General features: G+C 44.8%; 1 protein-coding gene across 2 annotated transcripts in view; it reads right to left on the bottom strand.

Moving 5' to 3' along the window:
* Positions 1-3,693: 3,693 nt before the first annotated feature.
* LOC138645893 (cholesterol 24-hydroxylase-like) overlaps positions 3,694-26,400 on the bottom strand; it is a 61,065-nt gene continuing 38,358 nt past the window's right edge. For both annotated transcript variants that reach the window (XM_069735388.1, XM_069735390.1), the window contains 11 exons: positions 25,922-26,008; positions 23,882-24,020; positions 23,472-23,582; positions 11,696-11,852; positions 10,846-10,908; positions 9,263-9,335; positions 7,693-7,777; positions 7,325-7,435; positions 5,941-6,029; positions 4,099-4,165; positions 3,694-3,979 (listed from right to left, as the gene is read on the bottom strand). In XM_069735388.1, the coding sequence (XP_069591489.1) occupies positions 3,812-3,979; positions 4,099-4,165; positions 5,941-6,029; positions 7,325-7,435; positions 7,693-7,777; positions 9,263-9,335; positions 10,846-10,908; positions 11,696-11,852; positions 23,472-23,582; positions 23,882-24,020; positions 25,922-26,008 (1,150 nt within the window). In that variant the 3' untranslated portion in view covers positions 3,694-3,811. The remainder of the gene's footprint in view (positions 3,980-4,098; positions 4,166-5,940; positions 6,030-7,324; positions 7,436-7,692; positions 7,778-9,262; positions 9,336-10,845; positions 10,909-11,695; positions 11,853-23,471; positions 23,583-23,881; positions 24,021-25,921; positions 26,009-26,400) is intronic.

Genomic DNA, 26,400 nt, shown 5'->3' on the forward strand with positions numbered 1-26,400 from the left:
AAAAACCTAGTGTACAACTATCTCACATTACTGCACTGCAGTAATTATGGGCGGAGTCTGCTGACGTGTGTGATGTCTCCTCTCCTCCCCTTCTGGGTGTTTGCTAAGGAATAAGAGAGGATGATATTCAGGAACCCAGTGAGCAGCCATTTTGTTGGTGACTGCAGAGTTATACTGACAAGTAGACAGTCACCGAGGATGGCAGGCAGCAAGGCTTCTGGGAGATATATGGTGAAGGGAGCAGGGTGACAGCAGCACAGAGTATTTCAGGAGAGCAGTGTGCTGGTGTATCGAGGCACCATGTTCGGTGCGCGGAGCAGCCAGGGATTGTACATAGAGCGCTGTCTTTTATACACATGGATTGACCGTCTGCTCCACACAAATGCAGGAAACATTTCTGTGGATTGATGGCCTGTTCTGATCCAGACTTTGCATGCATACCCCATTCCCCTCCTCAGATCCTGTCCTGGCGATGTGTGAAAGTGAGGTGACAGGTACAGTCGGGGTGACGCTGGGGGGAAATGTAGCCATATAGTAAGGCCGGGGTCACACTAGACCGTAATACGGCCGAGTGCAATGCGATAAAAAATCGCATTGCACTCGGACCAATGTTAGCATATGGGCCGCTCCCAGCAGCCGACTTTTTGTCGGCCATTTTCCTCGGTCCGAGACACTCGCAGCATGCTGCGATTGTCACGGACCGAGGAAAACTCTCGGCTCACTCGCACCCATATAAGCCTATGGGTGCGAGTGAGACAGCGCACACCACTCGGATATCATCCGAGTGCTGTGCCTTATAAGCCGACCCCAGCAATGGAGGAGATGGAGAAATTCATTTCTCCGCCTCCTCCGCAGCTGTGCTCCGTTCCTCCCTGTGCGAGAGAATCTGAGCACAGACGCATGACACTCGGCTCCTGCTCTGCTGCGAGCAGGAGCCGAGTGTCATTAGCATATTGCATCGGATGCAATACGCCAGTGTGACCCCGGCCTAACAATAAAAATGAGATGCCTCTCTTCAGCTGCCTCACCAGCCCTCCCCTGACGGCACCTAACTGGAGGTCATGCTGCCCCCTCTATTACCCCAGACCCGTATGCAGGTGCTCAGTCAGAAGCACCCTAGAATGGGTCCCCTTTCTGAAGATAATACTGCCATAGTGTTTTACATTATACCTCCATATAGATCACACATAATGCCGCCATAGTGTTCTCACATACCACCATATACTTCTCACATAATACCGCCATATAGATCACACATAATACTGTCCTATAGTTCTCACATAATACCATCATATAGACGCAAATAACGACGCCATAGTGTTCTCACATAATACCGACATATAGATCTCACATAATACCGCCATGTAGAGCACACATAATACCGCCATATAGAGCATACATAATACCGCAATATACTTCACACATAATACCGCCATATACTTCACACATTCGCTATATATTCACACATAATACCGCAATATACTTCACACATAATACCACCATATACTTCAAACATAACGACGCCATATAGATCTCACATAATACCGCTAGTGTTCTCACATAATACCGCCATATAGATCACACATAACAGGGGAGGAGGGGAGTGCATAGGAGAAGATTAGATACACAGCTCAGCAGTCAGTATCACACAGGATAGTATTAGATACACAGCTCAGTCAGTATCATACAATATAGGATTAGATACACGGCTCAGCAGTCGATATCACAAAGGAGAGCATTAGATACACAGCTCAGCAGTCAGTCACACAGGGGAGGATTGGATACACGTCTCAGCACAGTATCACACAGGGTAGGATTAGATACACGGCTCAGCATACAGTAACACACAGAATAGGATTAGATACACAGCTCAGTACACAGTATCCCACAGGAGAGGATTAGATACACATCTCAGCACAGTATCACACAAGGTAGGATTAGATATACGGCTCAGCAGACAGCATCACACAGGAGAGGATTAGATACACGTCTCAGCATAGTATCACATAGGGTAGGATTAGATACATGTCTCAGCACAGTATCACACAGGGTAGGATTAGATACATGGCTCAGCAGACAGTATCACACAGGAGAGGATTAGATACACGGCTCAGTCAGTATCACACAGGACAGGATTAGATACATGGCTCAGCAGACAGCATCACACAGGAGAGGATTAGATACATGGCTCAGCACACAGCATCACACAGGAGAGGATTAGATACACGTCTCAGCACAGTATCACACAGGACAGGATTAGATACACATCTCAGCACAGTATCACACAGGGTAGGATTAGATACATGGCTCAGCAGACAGTATCATACAGGAGAGGATTAAGTACACAGCTCAGTCAGTATCACACAGGATAGGATTAGATGCATGGCTCAGCAGAAGCATCACACAGGAGAGGATTAGATACAGTCAGCACAGTAACACACATGAGAGGAGATACACTGCTCAGTCAGCATCACAAAGGATAGGATTAGATTACCTCTCCCTCTCCCCCACTGATACTTACTTCACGGCTCCGCTGCTGAGTCCTTTCTCCCTCCCATCCTTGGTCTCCTCCACCTCCTCCTCCTATAACCCTGCAGGGCTCCTGCAATTATACTGGAAAACTGGAGCTCACAGATGCACTGAGCTCCAGAAAGATGGCGCCGATCTCCTGCCTCTGCTGTGGTGTGGATGGCCCAGGGGGTGTGGCCAGATCACAGCAGGGAGCAGCTCAATGTAAAGTATAGGGTCGGATGCCGACCGCAGATGTTTATGCCCAGGGCTGCCGTATTTGCAGAGTTTAAGTGTCGTGTAGCTACACTTACACTCATGCAAAGCAAAATGGCGGCACCCAATGGCTGAAAAAATAAAAAAAGTTAAAGTTAAAAAATGTAAATTTGTATTAAAAATAATTGTTTACTTAAACAATCATTTTTAATACAAAAAATAAAATGCGGCACCTTCCCTTTAAGCTTTCAAAAACGCATACAAATCCGCATAAAAAGCCGCATCAAAAATCGCACCAAAAACACATAAAAAATGCACATGCGTTTTCTGCCAAGAGGTGCGGATATAGTGCAGAAAAATCCGCCGACAAATCTGCAACGTGTGCACATACCCTAATAATTTCTTAAGGGTAGTAGACAACAATGACTGATTGCAGGTGTACTAATGTCAATGAACAGTGACTTATATACCTGAACTACCCACATTTATTTCTTATGTACTGTTGGTACACTTGTGCAAGATTTGTGTGCTAATATTTTATGTACTGCTGTTTTTATTGCTGCTGTAATACTGTAATTTCCCCCGAGATCAATAAAGTGTATTGTATCATATCGTTTCGTATTTCCCTTCAGTAGCCTAGCCTATGTAGCCGTGCTGAGCCGCAACATAAATCCTGTGGCATTTCATTCTGCAATGACACTTACACCGATTTCCCTCCAGATATTTTGTAGGTTCTTAAGAAGTAGTGAACAGATAGAAGGAAATATAACGGCAAAATCTGACTACACAAGGTTTCATTGTAGTCTGTAACCATGGATACCTATATGTCTGAAAATAAGCTGCATACACCAAATGGTAGGTTATCTAAAAGGGTGAGCAAAATTGTATAAAAAAATTGGTTGCAATAGCAGACATTGCCGTTATACAGCTGGGACTGCATAACGACTTTTAGTTGTAGTTGAGGACGAATCGCAATTGAGATGTGACTTTATTTGGGAGGGAAGTTGAAAAAGTGACAGTCAATTCATGGCAAGAATTGTACATCAGTGCAACTTTTTTTCTTGTAGCCTCAGCCTAATATACAAGTCTAGTCTACTTTCTTTGTTTTTCCTGAGTTCGTTCTCGGTCGCAGCCTGCAGAGCACACCCTCCATGGGTCGCAGGGTACCGCTGTCCATAATCCGGAGGTTCTGACCTTCCACAAGTTCAAACTGAAATCTCTGCAGCAGCTTGGCCATGACTACCTTGGCTTCCATCTGTACACAAGGAGAACATACATAATTACTTATATCTGATTTATTCCCCTCCCCCTGGATCATTCTCATATTTGTCCCTGTTGGTGCCTTCATCTCCACTAGAGGCATCCAGAACTTACCTGTGCGAAGACTTGACCAATGCAAGAACGTGGTCCCAAAGAGAATGGGAAGTATGAAAAATATGGCCTGTGTGTGTAAAGAAAATGAGTTAAAAGCAAGGCAATGTTAAGTATATAGTTCTTGACTCCTTTTGTGACCAATGTAGTCACCCATCAGTCTGGAGAAACGTTGGTGCCACTTGGACCTTGGTAATCAAACATTTTGCTATCTGCAAAATGAAGCACGTCACAGTGTCCACTGAAATCTCTGGGCATTTTGTGCATTGATTGAGACAAAAAAAGAGACATTCTTTTGTAGGCCTTGAAGAATAAAGGAGTAGTTCACCACTGCATTTTTAAATGGCTCAAAATGCTCAAAAATAAAAGAAAATTTAGTATGATCGCCATAAAGATCGCCTGCCACTCATCTTCCAGATCTACACAGATCTCTCCTTCATTCTTTGATTTTCCTCTTTCCACATAACAGGCATATGACTACTGCAGTCAATCACTGGCCATGTTAGTTACCAACAGTGATTGCCTGAAGTGGTCACATATACATTTGGCCAAAACAGTACCGTACATACGAAGCCTATCTCTGTATATCCTAATTTGGCCAGTGATTGGCTGCAGTGGTCACATGCCTGTCCAGCATGGAGCCAGGCAGCACTAGAAGAGCAAGAAGAAATCTGCAAGGTGAGAAAAGCTTTAAGACTGAAGGAACTCCCTTCTATCCCCTGAATATTTGATAATGGATTTGTGGCACCCCCAGTTGCCACAGAGGTACTGCACCTCAGCCAGAGGTGTGGTACTCCGCTCTTGGATAAGGAGGGGACACTACCCAGTACTCACACACTGGCACCCAACACCAGACCTCTGTAAGCCTGGAGGGAACTAGGTAGAGGGTGTTGGTGCAGGAAGTAGAGTGACAAGAGGAGTGGACAGTGAGAATCAGAGAGAGTTGGAGCTGGGGACTTGAGCAGTGAGGAGCTCGTCCCAGCACCAGAGGACAGAGAGAGAACAAGAAAGATAGAGAGAAGCTCCTGACAGAAAGAAGAGTGAGAATGGGTCCTAGAGGCATGGGTAGTGAGGAATCCACCCATGCGGCCCGTATCCACGCCGACTGTAGTTGGGTGGAGGGACCTGGTCGCAGTAGGGGACTGGCCCCAGACTAGTGGAGAACTACAAGGCTCAGTTAGCAAACCGGAGGCTGTGGTAATTGTATGTGCCACAGCCACAACCACACACACACTGAAAAGGCAACCACATAGCATCAAGGGGACCAGGAGGACGTCGCCCGACAGGATCCGAGGCTGCTGGCTTGGGACATAAGAAGGGGGTTCTGGCAATGTGGACCCCAAATTACCTGAGAGCTGGCTGGACCACAGACTCGGAGGACACAGCACCTGGCTGGGGACTGCATATAAGAACTGTGAGTAAAGTGTGAAAACTGCACCCTGCTGTGTCCTCTGAATTACTACTGCGTCACCTGCCCTGCACTACAACAGATCACCATTGACTTTAGCACTTTTACTGCCCTCGGGCCTAGCTCTACCCGTGGAGAGCTGAAACATCTCTGTTGCATCATCATCTGCCCCAGAGGACCTGAACCGCAACGTCGGCCATTTCCCTATTGCCGAGCACCACGGGTGGCGTCACGAACAAATCCCCTAAACACTTTATTTCCCCTTCATTCCCATTTTTATTGGACGCCCAGGGCCACGGACCAGGTCACTGCTGCCGTGACCACCCCCTTAAGAACCGTCGGACCCGGCCTGAGTACCTCACGGCCCTAGCGGCTACTCCAGATTTTCCCTTAAAAAAACATTAAAGAGGATATCTAAATGAAATAAAGGTATTTACTTGGGAGCATCTGGGTGGAATCTATCTGGATTGAAGACAAGAGGATCTGGAAAAAAACGCTCCATTCTTCCCATGATGTATGAGTTAAACTGAAGAGAGAAAAAAATGAAAATAAAAAGATAATTTAAATAATCATAAAAAAGATACAGCACTAAGTATATATATATATATATATATATATATATATATACTCATATTGATAACTTTATCAACTATTCCAGGGCACTACTGAAGGAAAGGACCCTCAGGGAGACGTCAAGAACTGTAACGAGTCGACGTCTCCTCGGCTTTCAGTATTTTGAAGCGTCTAAACCAGTGGTCCCCAACTCCAGGCCTCGAGGGCCGCCAACAGTGCAGGTTTTCAGGATTTCCTTAGTATTGCACAGGGGTTGGAATCATCACCTCTGCAGATGATCACATTACCACCGATGCAATACTAAAGAAATCCTGAAAACCTGCACTGTTGGCGGCCCTCGAGGCCTGGAGTTGGGGACCCCTGGTCTAAACCATAGTTACTGGAAGCTGACATGGAAACAGGATATATAGGATATTGTCTGCACATTTGCAACTTATTTTAATTGTTCCAATCCATCTAAAATGAAGTAACCTTGTGAATTGGAAAAATACATTTTTGTCAGCTCCTACGTGTCTCCATGGTAACAGACTACAGTCACGCACTGTGTAGTCAGATCCTGCTTTTATTTGAACACTACTTTTGACCAACCTGTGAAATGAACTGTAGAACGTCATGCAGGTTCGGATGATACTATGAAGACTATTCAAGATTTGTTTGTAATCTGTCATCATGGAGATACATAGTTTTGCGCAAAAGCTGTAAAAACAAAAGGATTTTGTGCAGGGGTTCTCCAAGAAAGACATTAATCAATTATCCACAAGATGATGAATGTCTTATCAATGGGGCTCAACTACATTAGACCCCTATAAACACTTGAACAGAAGTACTCATGCTAGTCTCATGAAATCTCATGCTAGTCCTTATATTGCACTATAATCATACATGACGGCTGCTGTTCTACGCAATGACGAGGGGCTCTCTCTGAATCACAATTCCAATGACGAAGAACAGGGGATAAGGCCTTCAAATTTTCCGATTGGTGGGAGTGCTAGTGAGGATCCTATGACTAGTCAAGAAATTTGATCAGCAGAAAAACACCAGTAAGTAAAGGGATTTCTTGGACACTAATATTGATGGCCTTTCCTTAGGCATTAATATTTCATCAGTGGGGTGTGATTCCCAGGAATCTTGTTGATTCACAATGAATATTATTCCGCGTCCCCTTATTTGTTTACTCAGATACGGTGCTATCCATAATGTTGTGGCAGTGCCTGGTACTGCACTCTTATACTGAACAATGGACCATACCGACAAAGTTGCTTTTGGTGGGATCTTCAAACCTTCAATGACATAGTCTTCCTCTAATGCTCTTGAAGTACCCGGTGCTGTAGGATATAATCGCAAAGTCTCTTTCAGAACCTAGAAGATGTAATGACAGGTCATTTCTGGGAATAGGATTGATGGTCGAGAAACAGGGCAGACATCGCTACAATTCCAGATAGTGAGATCATATTATAAAAACCTCTTCAATTTGACAGATCCCAACAAGCCCTATCAGAAGTAAATGTCGTACAATGGTCACCATCACACATAACCCAAAGCCATGACAGGAGAGCCTAAAATCATGTTATGAGGATCAATGTTCCTACAAAATATCTGAAATCATCATAAACCACCTGATTCAAATATTGCAGCTTCCCAATGTCGTCATACTCAATATCTCGTCTGGCACCAATGACTTCATCTACTTCCGCCTGGGCCCTAAAGAGGTAACATATATTTTTGAAATTAGAAACCATAGAAAAAAACATTTATCCATATATTCTCCGCCACGCTCAAAACCTCCACATTACCTGCTGACCAAGCTCATCATACACATCTCTTGGACCATTAAAATATTACATACATGCACCCACTGTTGTGAATTCCGCTCTTGGGCTCCCTCCGGTGGTTGTAAGTGGCACTTTTGTGAGTTCTGCTCTTGGGCTCCCTCTGGTGGTTTCAAGTGGTATGGCTGCTCCTTGGATCTAGCTGTCTTCAGCTGCTTTCACTGATCGTCTTTTCTGCTCGGCTATTTATGCCTGGCTTTTCCTTCAGCCAGTGCCTCTTGTAAATGGTTCCTGGTTGGATTCTCATCTCTTTGGATTTCCCTGTTATCCTGACCAGTTCAGCAAAGCTAAGTTCTTGCTTGCTATTTTCTGTCCACAGATTGTGGACTTATCCGTTCTGTGCTTTCTATGTTTGTCCAGCTTATCAGTATGAATTAATTCTGTCTTGCTGGAAGCTCTGGGAAGCAGATTTACCCTCCACACCTTTAGTCAGGTGTGGAGATTTTTGTAATCTCTGCGTCGATTTTTGTAGTGTTTTATACTGACCGCACAGTATTCCATCCTGTCCTATTTATCTAGCTAGACTGGCCTCCTGTGCTCATCCTGGTTTCATTCTGTGTATGTCTTTTCCCTCTCCACTCACAGTCATTATTTGTGGGGGGCTAATCTATCCTTTTGGGATTTTCTCTGAGGCAAGATAGTTTTCCTGCTTCTATCTTTAGGGGTAGTTACCTCTTAGGCTGTGACGAGGTGCCTAGGGAGAGTTAGGAGCATCCCACGGCTACTTCTAGTGTTGTGTTGAGCTTAGGGACTGCGGTCAGTACAGATACCACTTCCTTTAGAGCTCGTTCCATGTTGCTCCTAAACCACCGCATCATAACACCCAAGACATGCAACATCCCTAATGGGCAGCACTTTTGACTGAGGCTGAGGGATAGCTTGCTCGGTAGAGAACCTATGTATACAAATATCAAAAGACTGACAGCACATCCAAGCAGAAAACAGCTGTGTACAGGAGCTTACTCCACCCCTCAGCCTCAGGCATTTTTAATTATAGTAGGATCCTACCTTCCCATATAAATGCAGGCTTCAGCCTAAGAGAGGATTCACACAGGCAGGTTCCTAGCAACAAGAATCGCCTTATCATGGCTGCTGGGTATACATGAATTGGCCAATTTATGCCCTAAGTATTCTCAATTTTTCCAATTTTCTAAAGCAGTAATGCAATTCAAATTTCATATATTTCATGTTTGCATGCTATAGCGCTACCGCTATTTTTGGTTATTTGTGGAAATGGCTGCTCACGTTTTTAAACAAATAAATATTACATAAAATTGAATAAATATGCATATACTTTAATTCCACACTCTACATTTTGTGCACCTGTAGTAAATCTTCCGGTAAAAACATCACTCACTTTTCTAGTATTTCTGGGCTCCGTGCCAGTTCCATCACGGTAAATGATAACTGATTGGCTGTTGTTTCGTGTCCTAAGATAAACCCACCAAAAACCTACATTAGATTTTCCATTACACAAACGTCTCCTGCACATGACTTTACATTGCAATTTTTTTTAATGTAGAATGCAGCGCCCCAGAGACCTTGTCGTTGCAGTAATGTCGCTCTGCCACTAAGGGGAGTGATGGTACGTCTGATGGCACTAAAGGAGTTCACCTGACCAGGTATCACAAGCACACATTACACTTCACTCTCCAGCCACTAGGGGGAGCAAAAGGTTTTATTTATTAGGCCACTCCTCACACTGGTAAAACTAGGGGTTGGATAGGAAGTTAGACAGAAGCTGGCTGGATTTTGCCCAGGCAACATCCTGTGGCAGGGGGTGTTGCAGGGAAGACTACAGAGGGGAACCTGGCAGAGACTTAGCGACAAGGACAGATCGTTACAGAGCCGCGCCCGCACTACCTTGCGGCGGCATCTAAAGAAAGGACACGAAGCGAAGGATATTGTGGACAGTGAGAAACGAGATCAAGCACAAAGGAGAGCCAGTAGGAGTCGTGCCCCGAGAACGGCAACATCCTACTGAGGCGCGTAGCCGGTGACCGGAACACCGAGGAAGTAACTGACTTTATGCCTTACTTCAAATACCGCAGGACAGTTAATTATAGGTTGGCTGTCTACCTTACATCACCTAAGCAGACATAGGGGGCAACCGTGGAGAGGGGCGTCTCTAGGGTCCCAGAATAGCTCCGAGCCTTCCCGTCAAATGGGTGCGTCCTAGCCATAACAAACTTGGGGGACGGAGAATAGAAAGAACGAGAAAGAACTAGAAAGAACGAGAACAGAAGTTGTGAGGACTATCCCGAATGCTCAGCAAGGAAGAACTACAACACACAGGCGCTAGTGGTAGGCACTGATTTCCACCTGCAAAGGGAACTCTGGATGTGCCTTCGGACCGGCTGGTCTCAGACAGCCCTGTTAACTGTGCTCTGGATTGAGGATCCTGAAGCCACCAGTAAAGAGGTAAAGAGACTGCAACCCTGTGTCCTCGTTATTGACTGCACCTCACACCATCACCATCTACATTACTGGGAAGCCCTGGGGACATACTTCACCTGTGGGAAGGTATACCATCTAGCTGCCATCACATCACCCCAGTGGACCCCGAGCAGCGTCGGTCACCCTGACCGAATACCACAGGTGGCGTCAGGAAGCCTTAGCTGACTTTTATCATCTCTTTTATTGGATGCCCCTTAGCAGGGTCATGGACCGGGTCCTGCCACCGTGACATCCCCAGAACTGAGCCAGAGAGGACCGGTACCGAGTATCCCGCGGCCCTGCATCTGCGGGCGCTCCATAAAACGTAACCGTTTTGTGTCTATAGCTCCTATGCAGAGATATGTTTTATGTGATTGAAGACTACAAACATTTATATTTATGTCTATGGGTTACTCAGGGGAATGGGCAGATGAAAATGAGTGACACATGACCACAGGATCACATTGTGATTCATTGGCATCGTATAGTAAAAGCTTTACCAACCTGCTATAAAGAATGTAACAAAATTATCCATTAAATCTTCTGTATCACAATAACCTTCCACAGCTGTGAAAAGAAAACATTGCGTTAGTAATCACTGAGATCTGTGGATGATCCTTTGCAGCAATTAACTCCATTCTCTGCAGTGCCCCCGCAGGAGATATGAAGAATTGCATAGTTTCTATGAAACTGTTCAAATAATTTATGGCCAGCACAGGTCCTCCCAGAATAAGGGATGGTTGTTACAGTTCTCCATGTCTCATTTCTTAAGGTCTTGAATGGAGTGTCTCTACTTTACTTACTCTGAATTCCCAAACAAAATGTTTGACAATAGGTTGCTGAACCTGACAATGTCTGTAAAGGAGTTGTCAGCTAGTGGACAACTCCTCATTAATGGACTCAGAGATGCGAAACATTTTTTTTTTTAAATTGATACCTCCTGGACCGACGCTGCTCTTCCGTGCTCCATGCTTTTCTGTGCTCAGCAATATGTATCCACAGGTTTACTGGCATCAACATTTGTGTGGTCGCTGATTATTTTGGTGTGGTACTATTTCTCCTGCTTGGCGAAATGTGAGTGCTGCTGCGCTGAAGGGTCGGCCTCAGACGATGTCGATACCACATCACTGAGTATGGAGGAGCAGTGCCAGTCTGGAAGGTATGCTTTTTGTTTATTTTCCAAAATTTAGTTTAGCCTTATTTACTAAAATTTAAATAAGCTGCAATACTAAGAAAAACCTTTGGATACGAGTGGCAGTATTGGGGAAAAAAATCCAAAATGTTTTATAATCCTGGACTAAATGACTGATGAATTAGAATGTATATACTCCTTTCCAGATTGTAGGAAGAATACCTGCTCCTTTGAGTATCTGTGTAAGTATGTCCATGGGAATCTCTTCTCCATCCTGAATCGCCTTTTTCCTCTTCTCAATGCATTCTTTCCCCGTCTTCCGCAGCAACCTGACGCTTTCCTGGACCTCTTTTACGAAGTTTCGCTTTTTCCATGAGAACTAGTAGTAAATACCGTATATCAATGCTGTGAAGTAGGAGCTTTAGGCTTAATAATTACACTGCGCAGCAAATTTCAGGGAAGTTCTTGTCCCCTGAGAAAATTTTATTGTATCTTATAGATTTTGATATGCTGAGCACGAACATGTGCTCCAAAAGTCTGTATCACGTAAGGTTTTTAACCCCTTCATAACCGGAGCTTTTTTCGATTTTTCTTTCCCCTTCTTTCCAGAGCCATAACTTTTTTATTTTTCCATCAATATGGCGCATATTTCTGGACCGGCGTCCGGAATTGCATTTAAATGTCCGCTCTCAGAGTTTGACAGCGGCATTTAACTACTTAATAGGCGTGGGCTGATCGCGATTCCGCTCGCGCCTATTGCGGGCACACGTCAGCTGTTGAAAACAGCTGACAAGTCGCGGCTTTGAGGTGGGCTCACCGCCAGAGCCCACCTCAAAGCGGGGGATACTGCCACCTGACGTACTATTCCATCAGCTGGCAGTAAGGGGTTAAGAAACAACAGTTTATAGTTTACATTATGATGTCTGAGACACTACATACATGTGCATCGATGTCAGTAGCAAAACCAATTGTTCAAAAGTGTTTTGCAGACGACTTTCGTTTATAATCCATGTTTTTAGAATTATAACAGAATATTATAATGTTTCGTATCATTTCTCAAAAACCTTACGTGATAGGAAAAATCATTTCTGAAATCAGCATGAAAAAATCTATCAGTAACACTCAAAATTGTCTGAGGGACAAAACCTTTGTAGCACAATTACAAAACGAAATGAAAGTCGTCTGCAAAACACTTTTGAACAATTGCTTTTGCTCCTGACATCGTATACTTACCAATGCTGCCGCAGGGCCTTCACCACCTGCCCCATCATCCCAGGACAGCAGACAGCCAGGGCCGAAGTTAATAGGATGATCCCCCAGCATGGCAGAAGACTATGATGGCTGCTTCCTCTTCCAGTGCAGACTCTTGGTCACCCCCTCCCCCGGTCCCGACTGCAGCAGGTGATGTGAGTACAGGGAGACCTCCTACACAGCAATTTCCAAACCAGTACTAGAGGGGCAGTGTAGTGCTAACAACTCGTTCCCACAAGAATAGTGGGGCCCAGGGGTCCTTCCTGCAGCCCAGTGAGAAGCCCTAGTTCTGGAGCCAGTAGGAGGCAGGGTCACAGAATTGCTGACCTTTTCTGGCTCCAATCTCTTAGCTCTGGTCACTGGTGCTGTCATCCTCAGGAGTTGGTGGAGGGGGAGAAGCAGGTACGGACTGGGGTTCAAATTCAGCCCTGGCATTTGAAATCACACAGGCCCATGCTGTCCCCGTCCCCATGAACCAGATGAGATATATTACCCTGGATGGAGGAGAGGAAGATTTACTACAAGACCAATATTTATAATGATACCATTGACCTGCTGGGGTAAGTGACGGAGTCAGTGACTTGTGCTCCGTCACAACTCTTTAACAGTATGGGTGTCTTGAGAACACCGATTCTGTTAACAACGTAGCAGACAAGGCGGCCCCTGACCAGACAGGCCCTTCTGGCATTTGCCAGAATTGACAGATGGCCAGTCCGGCCCTGTTGAGAAGATAGAGGCAGAGCCAGTACTGAGCTCTGCACAGAGCTAGTGCCCAGCACCTTGTGCATTGCGTCTGCTGCACTGAGTGCAGCCACATCAGACAGGAGCAATGCAGTCAGCTCTAATGCCTCCAGACCAGCAGGACAGTGCCACCCCTGTCCCTGGGGCCCGGTTATCAGGAGGAAAAGAGGTGGGGCCTGAAGTGTGTCAGACCTGCTGCCTGCTTGTCTTGTCTCAGTCAGTCCGGACCCTCCCTCCATGCCTCTGCTCAGAGGCCCCATACAGAAGTGTGGTAATGCCCTGATGGCGGCCCTGTTGATGCACATGTATGTAGTGTCTCAGACGTCATAATGTAGACTATAAATTGTTGTTTCTTAAAATCCTTAAGTGATTCAGACTTTTGGAGCACATGTTTGTGTTCAGCATATCAAAATCTATAAGATACAATAAAATTTTCTCAGGAGACAAGAACTTCCCTGAAATTTGTTGCACAGTGTTATCAAGGAGAACTATTTTCTGGAGCTTCCCAGAAAATAATCTGATCACTGAGAGCCCCAGTGTAAGCAGGTGAACTATATGCAACAGCGGAGACACCAGGCGGAACAACAATCTACTTCTATTTGCTTAAAAGAATAATATGAATAAAAGATTGTTATTAAAGGCTAATCATACAGAGACAGTATTCACAGAATCAATGGCAAAACAATTATATAAACAGGAATAAGTTGGTTAATGTACAATGGGGAATGTCACGGGGTCCTTCTCCGGTATCACACAATCAACAGAGCAAGAGAATAGTGAACAATTCCAAGACCTTTATTTAGGCAAAAATATGAAAGGTCCATATACGATCCACCACACAAAGGATAAGATAGTCCAGAACACGAATGCAGTTCAGTAACAGGATAAAAGTCCTGGGAGATGAGAGTCCAACAATCCAGCAGGCAGAAGATAACAGTCCATGTACTCTTTCTCTCTGAGATGCTGTCATCACATCATAATTCCACACAGGACTGATCTGTGTTTCACCTCCCTGATATTTTAAATGTCCTCTGTTGTGGATTCTGGTTTTGGGCTCCCTCTGGTGGTTACAGATGGTACTGGGTGACTTGTGTTCTCTGCGGTCTCTGGTGTCCACCTGTTCTATCAGGATATGGGAGTTTCCTATTTAACCTGGCTTTCTTGTCATTTCCTCGCCGGCTATCAATGTAATCAGTGTGTCTTGTTACCTCTGCTTCCCGCTTCTGTATTCTTCAGGACAAGCTAAGTTTTTGATTTTCCTGTTCCACGTTTTGCTTAATTTTTGTCTTAGTCCAGCTTGCAGATATGTGATTCCTTTTTGCTGGTTGCTCTAGTGGGCTGATATTACTCCTCATGTTCCATGAGTTGGAACATGAGTTCAAGTAATTTCAGGATGGTTTTTTGTAGGGTTTTTCGCTGACCGCGCAGTTCACTTTTGTATCCTCTGCTATCTAGCTTTAGCGGGCCTCATTTTGCTGAATCTGTTTTCATAACTACGTATGTGCTTTCCTCTCATTTCACCGTCATTACATGTGGGGGGCTGCTGTTTCTGTGGGGTGTTTCTCTGGAGGCAAGAGAGATCTGTGTTTCTTCTAATAGGGAAAGTTAGTTCTTCGGCTGGCGCGAGACGTCTAGAATCATCGTAGGCACGTTCCCCGGCTACAGCTAGTTGTGTGTTGAGGTTCAGGATCGCGGTCAGCTCAGTTTCCATCACCCTAGAGCTTGTTTTGTTTTTTGTGCTTGTCCTTTTGTGATCCCCTGCCATTGGGATCATGACAGTATAGCCGGCCAAAAAGTGGTAATCGTATTGGCTGAAGTAGGAGGAAAAGTAGTCTGAGGAAGTTTTTTTTTTTTTTTTTTTCCCCTCAGAGTTTGCTGCATAGCCTTAATTGCAGCCTGGCTGCGTCTTACCTCCTCTTAATCCCTGAATGGCTCTGACCTCAGCTGTTTATCATGGACGTCCAGAGTTTGGCTTCCAGCCTGAATAATCTTGCTGCTAAGGTTCAAAATATACAAGATTTTGTTGTACATGCTCCTATGTCTGAACCTAGAATTCCTATCCCAGAGTTTTTTTCTGGAGATAGATCTAGTTTTCTGAATTTTAGGAACAATTGCAAGTTGTTTCTTTCTTTGATATCTCGCTCTTCTGGAGACCCTGCTCAGCAAGTCAAGATTGTTATATCTTTCCTGCGGGGTGACCCTCAGAATTGGGCATTTGCATTGGCACCAGGGGATCCTGCGTTGCTCAATGTGGATGCGTTTTTTCTGGCATTGGGTTTGCTCTATGAGGAACCTAACTTAGAGATTCAGGCTGAAAAAGCTTTATTGGCTCTCTTTCAGGGGCAAGATGAAGCAGAAATATATTGTCAGAAATTTCGGAAATGGTCGGTGCTTACTCAGTGGAATGAGTGCGCCCTGGCTGCAAGATTCAGAGATGGCCTTTCTGAGGCCATTAAAGATGTCATGGTGGGGTTCCCTGCGCCTACAGGTCTGAATGAGTCTATGACTATGGCTATTCAGATTGATCGGCGTTTACGGGAGCGCAAACCTGTGCACCATTTGGCGGTGTCTTCTGAACAGGCACCTGAGACAATGCAATGTGATAGAATTCAGTCCAGAAGTGAACGGCAAAACTATAGGCGGAAAAATGGGTTGTGTTTTTATTGTGGTGATTCAGCTCATGTTATATCAGCATGCTCTAAACGCACAAAAAAGGTTGATAAGTCTGTTGCCATTAGTACTTTACAGTCTAAGTTCATTCTGTCTGTGACTCTGATTTGTTCACTATCAGCCATTTCCGTCGATGCCTATGTGGATTCAGGCGCTGCCCTGAGTCTTATGGATTGGTCATTTGCCAACCGCTGTGGGTTTAGTCTGGAGCCTCTGGAAGTCCCTATTCCTTTGAAAGGAATTGACTCTACACCTTTGGCTATGAATAAACCTCAGTACTGGACACAAGTGACCATGCGTATGACTCCCGTTCATCAGGAGGTGATTCGCTTCCTGGTACTGTATAATTTACATGATGTCTTAGTGCTTGGTCTGCCATGATTACAAACTCATAACCCAGTCTTGGACTGGAAAACGATGTCTGTGTTAAGCTGGGGATGTCAGGGGGTTCATGATGATGCACCTCCGATTTCTATCGCTTCATCTACTCCTTCTGAGGTTCCGGTAATTTTGTCTGATTATCGGGATGTTTTTGAGGAGCCTAAGCTCAATTCGCTTCCTCCTCACAGGGATTGCGATTGTGCTATAGATTTGATTCCTGGCAGTAAATTTCCTAAAGGTCGTTTGTTCAATCTGTCAGTGCCAGAGCATACTGCTATGCGGGATTATGTTAAGGAGTCCTTGGAAAAGGGACATATCCGTCCATCTTCGTCCCCTTTGGGAGCAGGTTTTTTTTTTGTGGCCAAAAAAGATGGTTCCTTGAGGCCTTGTATAGATTACCGTCTTTTGAATAAGATTACAGTTAAATATCAGTATCCTTTGCCATTGTTGACTGATTTCTTCGCTCACATTAAGGGGGCTAAATGGTTCACTAAGATTGATCTTCGGGGTGCGTATAATCTTGTGCGGATAAAGCAGGGTGATGAGTGGAAAACCGCATTTAATACGCCTGAGGGCCATTTTGAGTATTTGGTGAAGCCTTTTGGACTTTCTAATGCTCCTTCTGTCTTCCAGTCCTTTATGCACGATATTTTCCGTGAATATCTGGATAAATTTATGATTGTGTATTTGGATGATGTTTTGGTTTTTTCGGATGACTGGGAGTCCCATGTTCAGCAGGTCAGGAAGGTGTTTCAGGTCCTGCGGGCCAATTCTTTGTTTGTAAAAGGTTCAAAGTGTCTCTTTGGAGTCCAGAAGATTTCTTTTTTGGGGTATATTTTTCCCCCTTCTACTATTGAGATGGATCCCGTCAAGGTTCAGGCTATTTGTGACTGGACGCAGCCTACATCTCTTAAGAGTCTACAGAAGTTCTTGGGCTTTGCTAATTTTTATCGTCGTTTCATAACTAATTTTTCTAGTGTTGTTAAGCCTTTGACGGATTTGACTAAGAAGGGTGCTGATGTTGCTGATTGGTCTCCTGCGGCTGTGGAGACCTTTCAGGAACTTAAGCGCCGGTTTTCTTCTGCTCCTGTGTTGCGTCAGCCAGATGTTTTGCTTCCTTTTCAGGTTGAGGTTGATGCTTCCGAGATTGGAGCGGGGGCGGTTTTGTCACAGAGAAGCTCCGATTGCTCAGTGATGAAGCCATGTGCGTTCTTTTCTAGAAAGTTTTCGCCCACTGAGCGGAATTATGATGTTGGTAATCGGGAGCTTTTGGCCATGAAGTGGGCATTTGAGGAGTGGCTTCATTGGCTTGAGGGTGCTAGACATCGTGTGGTGGTCTTGACTGATCACAAAAATCTGATTTACCTTGAGTCTGCCAAGCGTCTGAATCCTAGACAGGCTCGCTGGTCACTGTTTTTCTCCCGTTTCGATTTTGTGGTTTCATACCTGCCAGGTTCAAAGAATGTGAAGGCGGATGCTCTTTCTAGGAGTTTTGTGCCTGACTCCCCTGGAAATTCTGAGCGCACTGGTATCCTTAGGGATGGGGTGATTTTGTCGGCTGTCTCCCCAGACTTGCGACGTGCTTTGCAGGAGTTTCAGGCGGATAAACCTGATCGTTGTCCGCCTGAAAGACTGTTTGTTCCGGATAATTGGACCAGTAGAGTCATCTCCGAGGTCCATTCTTCTGCGTTGGCAGGTCATCCTGGAATATTTGGTACTAGAGACTTGGTGGCCAGGTCTTTTTGGTGGCCTTCCTTGTCGAGGGATGTGCGTTCTTTTGTGCAGTCTTGTGAAGTTTGCGCTCGGGCTAAGCCTTGCTGTTCTTGGGCCAGTGGATTGTTGTCACCTTTGCCTATTCCGAAGAGGCCTTGGACGCACATTTCCATGGACTTTATTTCGGATCTCCCTGTCTCTCAAAAAATGTCCGTCATCTGGGTTGTGTGTGACCGCTTTTCTAAGATGGTTCATCTGGTACCCTTGCCTAAGTTGCCTTCCTCCTCTGAGTTGGTCCCTCTGTTTTTTCAGAACGTGGTTCGTTTGCATGGGATTCCGGAGAACATCGTTTCTGACAGGGGATCCCAGTTTGTGTCTAGATTTTGGCGGACGTTCTGTGCTAAGATGGGCATTGATTTGTCCTTTTCGTCTGCATTCCATCCTCAGACGAATGGCCAGACGGAACGAACTAATCAGACCTTGGAAACTTATTTAAGGTGTTTTGTTTCTGCTGATCAAGATGACTGGGTTACCTTTTTGCCGCTTGCCGAATTTGCCCTTAATAATCGGGCTAGTTCTGCTACCTTGGTTTCTCCTTTCTTTTGTAATTCGGGGTTTCATCCTCGTTTTTCCTCTGGTCAGGTGGAGCTTTCTGATTGTCCTGGAGTGGACATGGTGGTGGATAGGTTGCATCAGATTTGGAGTCATGTGGTGGACAATTTGAAGTTGTCCCAGGAGAGGGCTCAGCAGTTTGCTAATCGCCGTCGCCGCGTGGGTCCTCGACTTCGTGTTGGGGACTTGGTGTGGTTGTCTTCTCGTTTTGTTCCTATGAAGGTCTCTTCTCCTAAGTTCAAGCCTCGGTTCATCGGTCCCTATAGGATCTTGGAAATTCTTAACCCTGTGTCGTTTCGTTTGGATCTCCCGGCATCGTTTGCTATTCATAATGTGTTCCATCGGTCGTTGTGGCGGAAGTATGAGGTACCTGTTGTTCCTTCGCTTGAGCCTCCTGCTCCGGTGCTGGTGGAGGGAGAATTGGAGTATGTTGTGGAGAAGATCTTGGATTCTCGTGTTTCCAGACGGAAACTCCAAAATTTGGTCAAGTGGAAGGGTTATGGTCAGGAGGATAATTCTTGGGTGGTTGCCTCTGATGTTCATGCTGCTGATTTGGTCCGTGCATTTCATAGGGCTCATCCTGGTCGCCCTGGTGGTTCTCGTGAGGGTTCGGTGACCCCTCCTCAAGGGGGAGGTACTGTTGTGGATTCTGGTTTTGGGCTCCCTCTGGTGGTTACAGATGGTACTGGGTGACTTGTGTTCTCTGCGGTCTCTGGTGTCCACCTGTTCTATCAGGATATGGGAGTTTCCTATTTAACCTGGCTTTCTTGTCATTTCCTCGCCGGCTATCAATGTAATCAGTGTGTCTTGTTACCTCTGCTTCCCGCTTCTGTATTCTTCAGGACAAGCTAAGTTTTTGATTTTCCTGTTCCACGTTTTGCTTAATTTTTGTCTTAGTCCAGCTTGCAGATATGTGATTCCTTTTTGCTGGTTGCTCTAGTGGGCTGATATTACTCCTCATGTTCCATGAGTTGGAACATGAGTTCAAGTAATTTCAGGATGGTTTTTTGTAGGGTTTTTCGCTGACCGCGCAGTTCACTTTTGTATCCTCTGCTATCTAGCTTTAGCGGGCCTCATTTTGCTGAATCTGTTTTCATAACTACGTATGTGCTTTCCTCTCATTTCACCATCATTACATGTGGGGGGCTGCTGTTTCTGTGGGGTGTTTCTCTGGAGGCAAGAGAGGTCTGTGTTTCTTCTAATAGGGAAAGTTAGTTCTTCGGCTGGCGCGAGACGTCTAGAATCATCGTAGGCACGTTCCCCGGCTACAGCTAGTTGTGTGTTGAGGTTCAGGATCGTGGTCAGCTCAGTTTCCATCACCCTAGAGCTTGTTTTGTTTTTTGTGCTTGTCCTTTTGTGATCCCCTGCCATTGGGATCATGACAGTCCCCCTCCTCATTCACGTGGGGCGGCACGGTGGCGCAGTGGTTAGCACTGCAGCCTTGCAGCGCTGGAGTCCTGGGTTCAAACCCCACCAAGGAAAACATCTGCAAAGAGTTTGTATGTTCTCTCCGTGTTCTTGTGGGCGTGTGCTAGCGATGCGTCCGGCATAGGAATTAATGGCAGCCTTAACGGACTACGTTAATCCCGCGGTGTAACATAATTTGTCTAATGCTATGTTCACATTTGCGTTGTTGGGCGCAGTGTCGTCGCCGGATAATGACGCATGCGTCATGCGACCCTATCTTTAACATGCGGGGCGCATGGACATGCGCCGGTATGCGTTGTAATGTGTTTTACGACGCATGCGTCATCTTGACGCACATGACAGGGCGCAGACAATGCTACTTGTAGCGTTTTCTCTGCGCCCAAATTCCGGAACTTTTATATTTTATGACAACGCATGCATCTGAAAACGCTGCTTTGTGCATATGTGTTGTGGGCTGCGTCGACGACGCTGCGCCCAACAACGCAAATGTGAACGTACCGTAATGGACGCACCCAACGCAATGTGAACCCAGCCTAAGAATGGAGCTGTTATTAGAATTAAAGTGAAGATTAAGCCGTATTTTCCGGCGTATAAGACTGGGCGTATAAGACGACCCCCAACTTTTCCAGTTAAAATATAAAATCTTCTCAAAAGTCGGGGGTTGTCTTATATGCCGGGTGTCGTCTTATAGAGTGGGTGCGAAGCAATCTGCGGTCGACGTATATAGTGGGGGGAAGTGGTCCTAATGACGAGGTGAGGGAGCGCCTCAACAGGAAGGTGTAAGTGAAGCAAACTGTCAGCGTCTGGGATGCCAGGGGTATGCAAAAAAGAGAGCGATGCTGTGCCTAGAAAAACTCTCCTCTTTCACTCATCTGGCTCGCTCTTGTATCCTATTATCTCCTTCTCTGCCTCTGCTTCACTTACACCTTCCCGGTGAGGCGCCCCCTCACATCGTCATTGGGACCGCTCCCCCACAATATGCGGCAACCGCAGATTACCCCGCATCTGCCCTATAAGACGACACCTGCCCTATAAGACGACACCCGACTTTTGAGAAGATTTTCAGGGGTTAAAAAGTAGTCTTATACGCCAGAAAATACAGTATTTATAAATTTGTGGAGCAATGAAGCTTCCAAAAATTTTTTTTACATATCATACATAGTAAAGTAGTCAAAATATAACAAGCCCCATAACAGTGTTTTCAATATCCTTATATATATTCCATTGTCAATCCATATAATATCCAAGGGAGTGTGCTTGGAAAAAGCTTAAACGAAAAAGGCGCGTCAGGGGTGCCACAGTCATTTAAAGGTACAGTACTTATTATCTTTACTTCCATCCTTAAGGTTTCCTATCCCTGTTCCTTACTATCATGCCCCCTTATGGATTTTTTTGCTGCATAGATCATAACTAGGCACTAATCGAAAACTTTTTCACACTTCTTTTGTGGCTGGAGGCAGTTACTATTATATGGATTGACAATGGAATATACTGTATATACGGATATTGAAAAATTGTATCAATAAAAAGTTTCATGTAATTTTATGGCACATAGTTTCCCGTCTATTTTTTTAATTTATGTAATGTTTGGAAGTGCCATGGATCTAGGCATGGTATATACTCTTTGAGGTTCAATATAATTCTAGTTGGGAGGGGGTAAACTCTGTACTTGCCAGGAACAGTCTCTAAGAACTTCTGTGGCTTACTGAGCATGACAAGGGCCACTGCCGCTGCTCCGTCTCACTACCCCGCACGTTTTCCTAACAAAGTCTATCAGTTCTCTCTGGGCCGTTCTAGTCTCAGCCGAACCCCACCTGTTCCGCAGCCCTCCCTCTGCCCACTCCCGGTACCATAAGTCACTGCTGCATGTAACGGCCCGTCCAACACGTGTCCTCCGATCACTGGCCTAGGCTCCGGTCTCTGGTTAGGTATCCTCAGGGCTTCTTTGGTACTTGATCACTGACAAGTGTCTCCTTGGTACGTGTCGATGGGGGCTGGTCCTCGGCTGTTGATCGGCGTCATTCAGGTCAGGAGCCTTGACCGGCATCAATTGAGTCTTCAGTGCTTGACCATCAATGGATGAAGTCTGGACCTTGACTGGTGTAGCTCTGGTCTTCAGTGCTTGACCGTCGTCGTCTGAGTCTGGGCTTTGCCGGTACACACAGCTGCAGTAAACTATCGCGGATGCTGGAGCTGCAGCAGAACCAACTTTAATTTCCCTTGGCACTCAATCCTCTTCTGTTTTAGCATGCTGGCCTTTTGCTTCCAAGGCTGTCTTCGTCACTGTTACCTGACTCAGAGCACTGCCTAATTCCGTCCTTTCTGCAACTTCTCTCCTCTGGAACAGTTCTGCAGGGTTTTGATTGAGCCTGGAAGCTGCACAGCATTGCAGCATTTTACCCCCCCCCCCCCCCCCCGTGCTCTGTTCTCCTACATCAGCAATCAGAGCAATTTGTAGTTGAACCCAGCAACAAGTGTTTAATTTCCCTGCAGCACCTCCAAAGGAGAAACAAAGCATTACATTACACACACAATAATGTTGCTGTCTGTGTCATGTCTCTCCAGAGAGAAATTGAAGCTGTATGTTCCCTGTTCTAAGGTCCCATATAAGACTGGATAAAATTACTTCAGTCCTTCATCATTGATGAGTCACAATAAATCAACAAACTTTGCAGAAATCAGTAGAATAACCACAAAGATGTTGCTTGTAATAAGTGTTTCATCTCATGCCAAAGTTGCATTTACAGTTACACTGTACAAAACTTATGAATGCTTTTTTGGGTTTGCTACAAAATGATCGAAGAGCATGATCTCATCTTCTCTTTGTGCAGCATACGAGGGAAGTGTTAGCTAGTTCCCATAGTGAGTCACAAAAATGTTACAGCTTTCAGACCCTCAGGTATCAGTACGAGTTAATACAACCCCTATGAAGGAGCAATAAAAAAAAATCCGATAAATTGTGCCATCTAGTACAGGGCCTGAGGGATGAAGCATGACAAGGAATTTTGTTTTTTGGTATTATCTACATCAGATTGGCTTGACATCTTCCTTTCTGTATATTTTCTCTACATTAAAGCGCATTAAATTTTAGAATACTGCCCCCTATTGGCTACAATATATAAAACTTAATAGGGTGGAAAATTTGTTTTCATTTCTAACAGGAATAAGTCAATAAAAAATAATAACCTAAAAACATATATACCCTGATGAAGGGATCAAACATCTCCACGAGAGCCCTCAGTACCAACGATATGGCACGCGGAAATGGTGTTTCATCATTCTCCAAGGAGTTCATCTCCATCCCAAACGCAACCTAGTCAAGAGAAAGACATGTTATGTTTCATTCCAATTTGCACCCATAGGGGTAACATCCCCTTTAGGCTCTAACACCAGAGTATAACTCATAGTTTGGTTATGGTTGGGGATGTGGAAGATGCCTTTTTTCGTGAACCCAAAACATGCTTAGGTAATGGGTTTGCATCTGAACCTTCTGGGATTGTGTTCCAATAGCATTGTTTTTCATTAAGGGCATCACCATAGTGAGAGTAGTCATGGGGTCTGTAATCTGAACCCTGAGGTTGCAGAAGTGAAGTCATTAGTTACTTGGATTACCTTTGAAATCACATCCAAGGTAGTTCTACTCAGCAAAGTGTGCATTGCAACATGGCATTTTCCATCCGCTTTTTCTTGCAGTTTGCCCATCATCTCCTCTGCTTTCTCATTAAAAGTTCCCATTAATCCAATCAAGTATCTTGAAAAGCCAAAAAAATGTAAACTATCATTTATTATTCAATGTAAAACAATTATTATACACCATTTAGAATTTTACCTTGATGTATTTTTACCTGTGATGTATTTACCGTAGTCAAATTTGATTTATTAGCAAAATTGACAAACAATGAAACAACAACAATGCAAATCTTTCAACACAACTAATGATTTGTTCAATTTCAGTGCAAAGTGCCAGCTTTACTGATTACTGCAGTCTCAGCAATTATTCACTCCCTTGATGACATCATCTTTAGTCTTTAATAGAGCCTCTCTAGCTGTTATGACCTGCTGCAAACATGATACAATGCCAGAAACCAGTTTCTGGCAGCTTTCCTGTGGAACCTTAGCCCATTCCTCATGGACAAGGACCACCGGGTCACTAATGTTCTTGGGTTTGCTGATACTTATTCACATCACACCAAAGATTTTCTATTTGGTTCAAGTCAGGTGACTGTGATGACTACTGCAGAATCTTCCAGGACTTCTTTTGAAACCAAAGCTTGGTGAATTATCTGGTATAACTGAGATCAATGTCCTGTGAGAAGATCCAATGACGCTCATGCTTTAGCTTCCTCACAGAAAGCATGATGTTTTCTCCAAGGATTTCCTGTCTTAATTGAATTCATTTTGTCCTCCACAGTTGCAGGTGCCCGAGGAAGAAAAGCAGCCCCAAGTCATCACCAAGCCCTTGCCATGCTTCACTGTAAGCATCACCAAGCCTATTCCATGCATCACTGCAGGCATCACAAGCCACCGCCATGCTTCTCAGTACGCATCACATAGCCCCTGCCATGCTTCACGATAGTCATCACTGAGCCCCCACCATGCTTCACTGTAGGCATCATCTAGCCATCACCATGCATTACCATATGCATCACACATCCCCCATCATGCTTTCCCTTAGGTTTTACCGAGCAACAGCCATGCTTCACTGTAAGTATCACTGAGACACTGCCATGCTTCACTGTAGACATAACAGATCCTCCACCATGATTCACTGTAGGCATCATTGAGCCATCACAATGTTTCAACGTAGGCATCACCAAGACACTGCCATGCTTCACTGTACGCAGGGTGTTCTTTTCAGCGAATGCTTCATTCTTACTCCCCCAAACATGCCACTGGTCCAATGTCTCAAAAAATTCCATTTTATTGCTGCACAGAAAAGAATCGCTAAAGTCCTGTGGCTATTTCTATGAGTTTCAGCATACTGGAGCCAACTCTCTTGTACTTTTGGGATAGTAGAGGTGGACATCATGGTGTACACAATGGAGACCTTCAATATTTAGTGTGAGCTTTACTGTGCAAACTAAAATCTCAGTGCTTCTGTCACCAAATCTTCCTGCAGGAATGTTGTAATCATGTGAGGTTCTTTAGCTATCTGCCTCCTCAGGAATCTGGTGCTAGCCAGTGATTGCTTCCTATTTCTGCCATGTCTAGGTAGTGCAGCTAGTGTTCCTATATGATCTCTGCTTCCAACTGTATCCCTAGGAACAGCCATTGTCTTCGTATATTTTTGGTACCTTTTCCTTCTTTGTACAAGGTAATGATCTCTTCTAAATATTTGGAACACTCTCTTAGCTTGAGACCTACGGTATTTATAAATGCAATTAAATATCACCAACCCCGCAGCCAGTCCAGGTATTTAATTTGTTTTATCTGAAGTATACCTGATGTAATGAAACGCTCTATAATTAGTTGCATCAGGTATTCGCTTGAGATGTATGTGTGCTCTTATGAGGAAACTGTTCTTGGGGATGAGTAATTCTGAGACTGCATCTGTCTATCATCTACCTTTCCATCTATGTACAGTATCTATCCTTTTTATCTACCTACTATTATTATTACTACCTTATTATTATTATTATTATTACTACTTACGTTCTACTGAATGCTGGGTCCATAATCCTCCTTTGTTTGTGCCATTGTTCATGATTCCGATTACTTAATAGGCCTTTTCCCATAAATCTAAAACATAGAAGAGTATGCACTGATGTACCGGAATTACCCCTTTTGGCCGTGTTCACACATAGCGGCGGTGGTGCTTCAAGGCAACTGCTAAAAACTGCAGTGACGCCAACCTGCTCCAGTCTTTTAATTGCTTCCCACACAATCATCTCCACTAATTAGAAACAAGGTTTCTGCCATTTTGGAGGCATTCTTGTGTTGGAGACAAGGCCTAAATTTTGTTTTGTTGGTAAGTATCCCACAGCAATCTTTGCAGGTCTAGGAGTTTATCCCATTGTCTTCAAAGACCCTACACCAACCTCACAACCTGTCTCCATGGTACGCATGCCCTACGTGTCAGCAAAAAGAGTGAGGGGTGATAGTGCGTACCCCCAGAGAAGACTTTGAAGAAA

Source organism: Ranitomeya imitator, chromosome 1 (assembly GCF_032444005.1).
Source record: "Ranitomeya imitator isolate aRanImi1 chromosome 1, aRanImi1.pri, whole genome shotgun sequence".
Classification (NCBI taxonomy): Eukaryota; Metazoa; Chordata; class Amphibia; order Anura; family Dendrobatidae; genus Ranitomeya; species Ranitomeya imitator.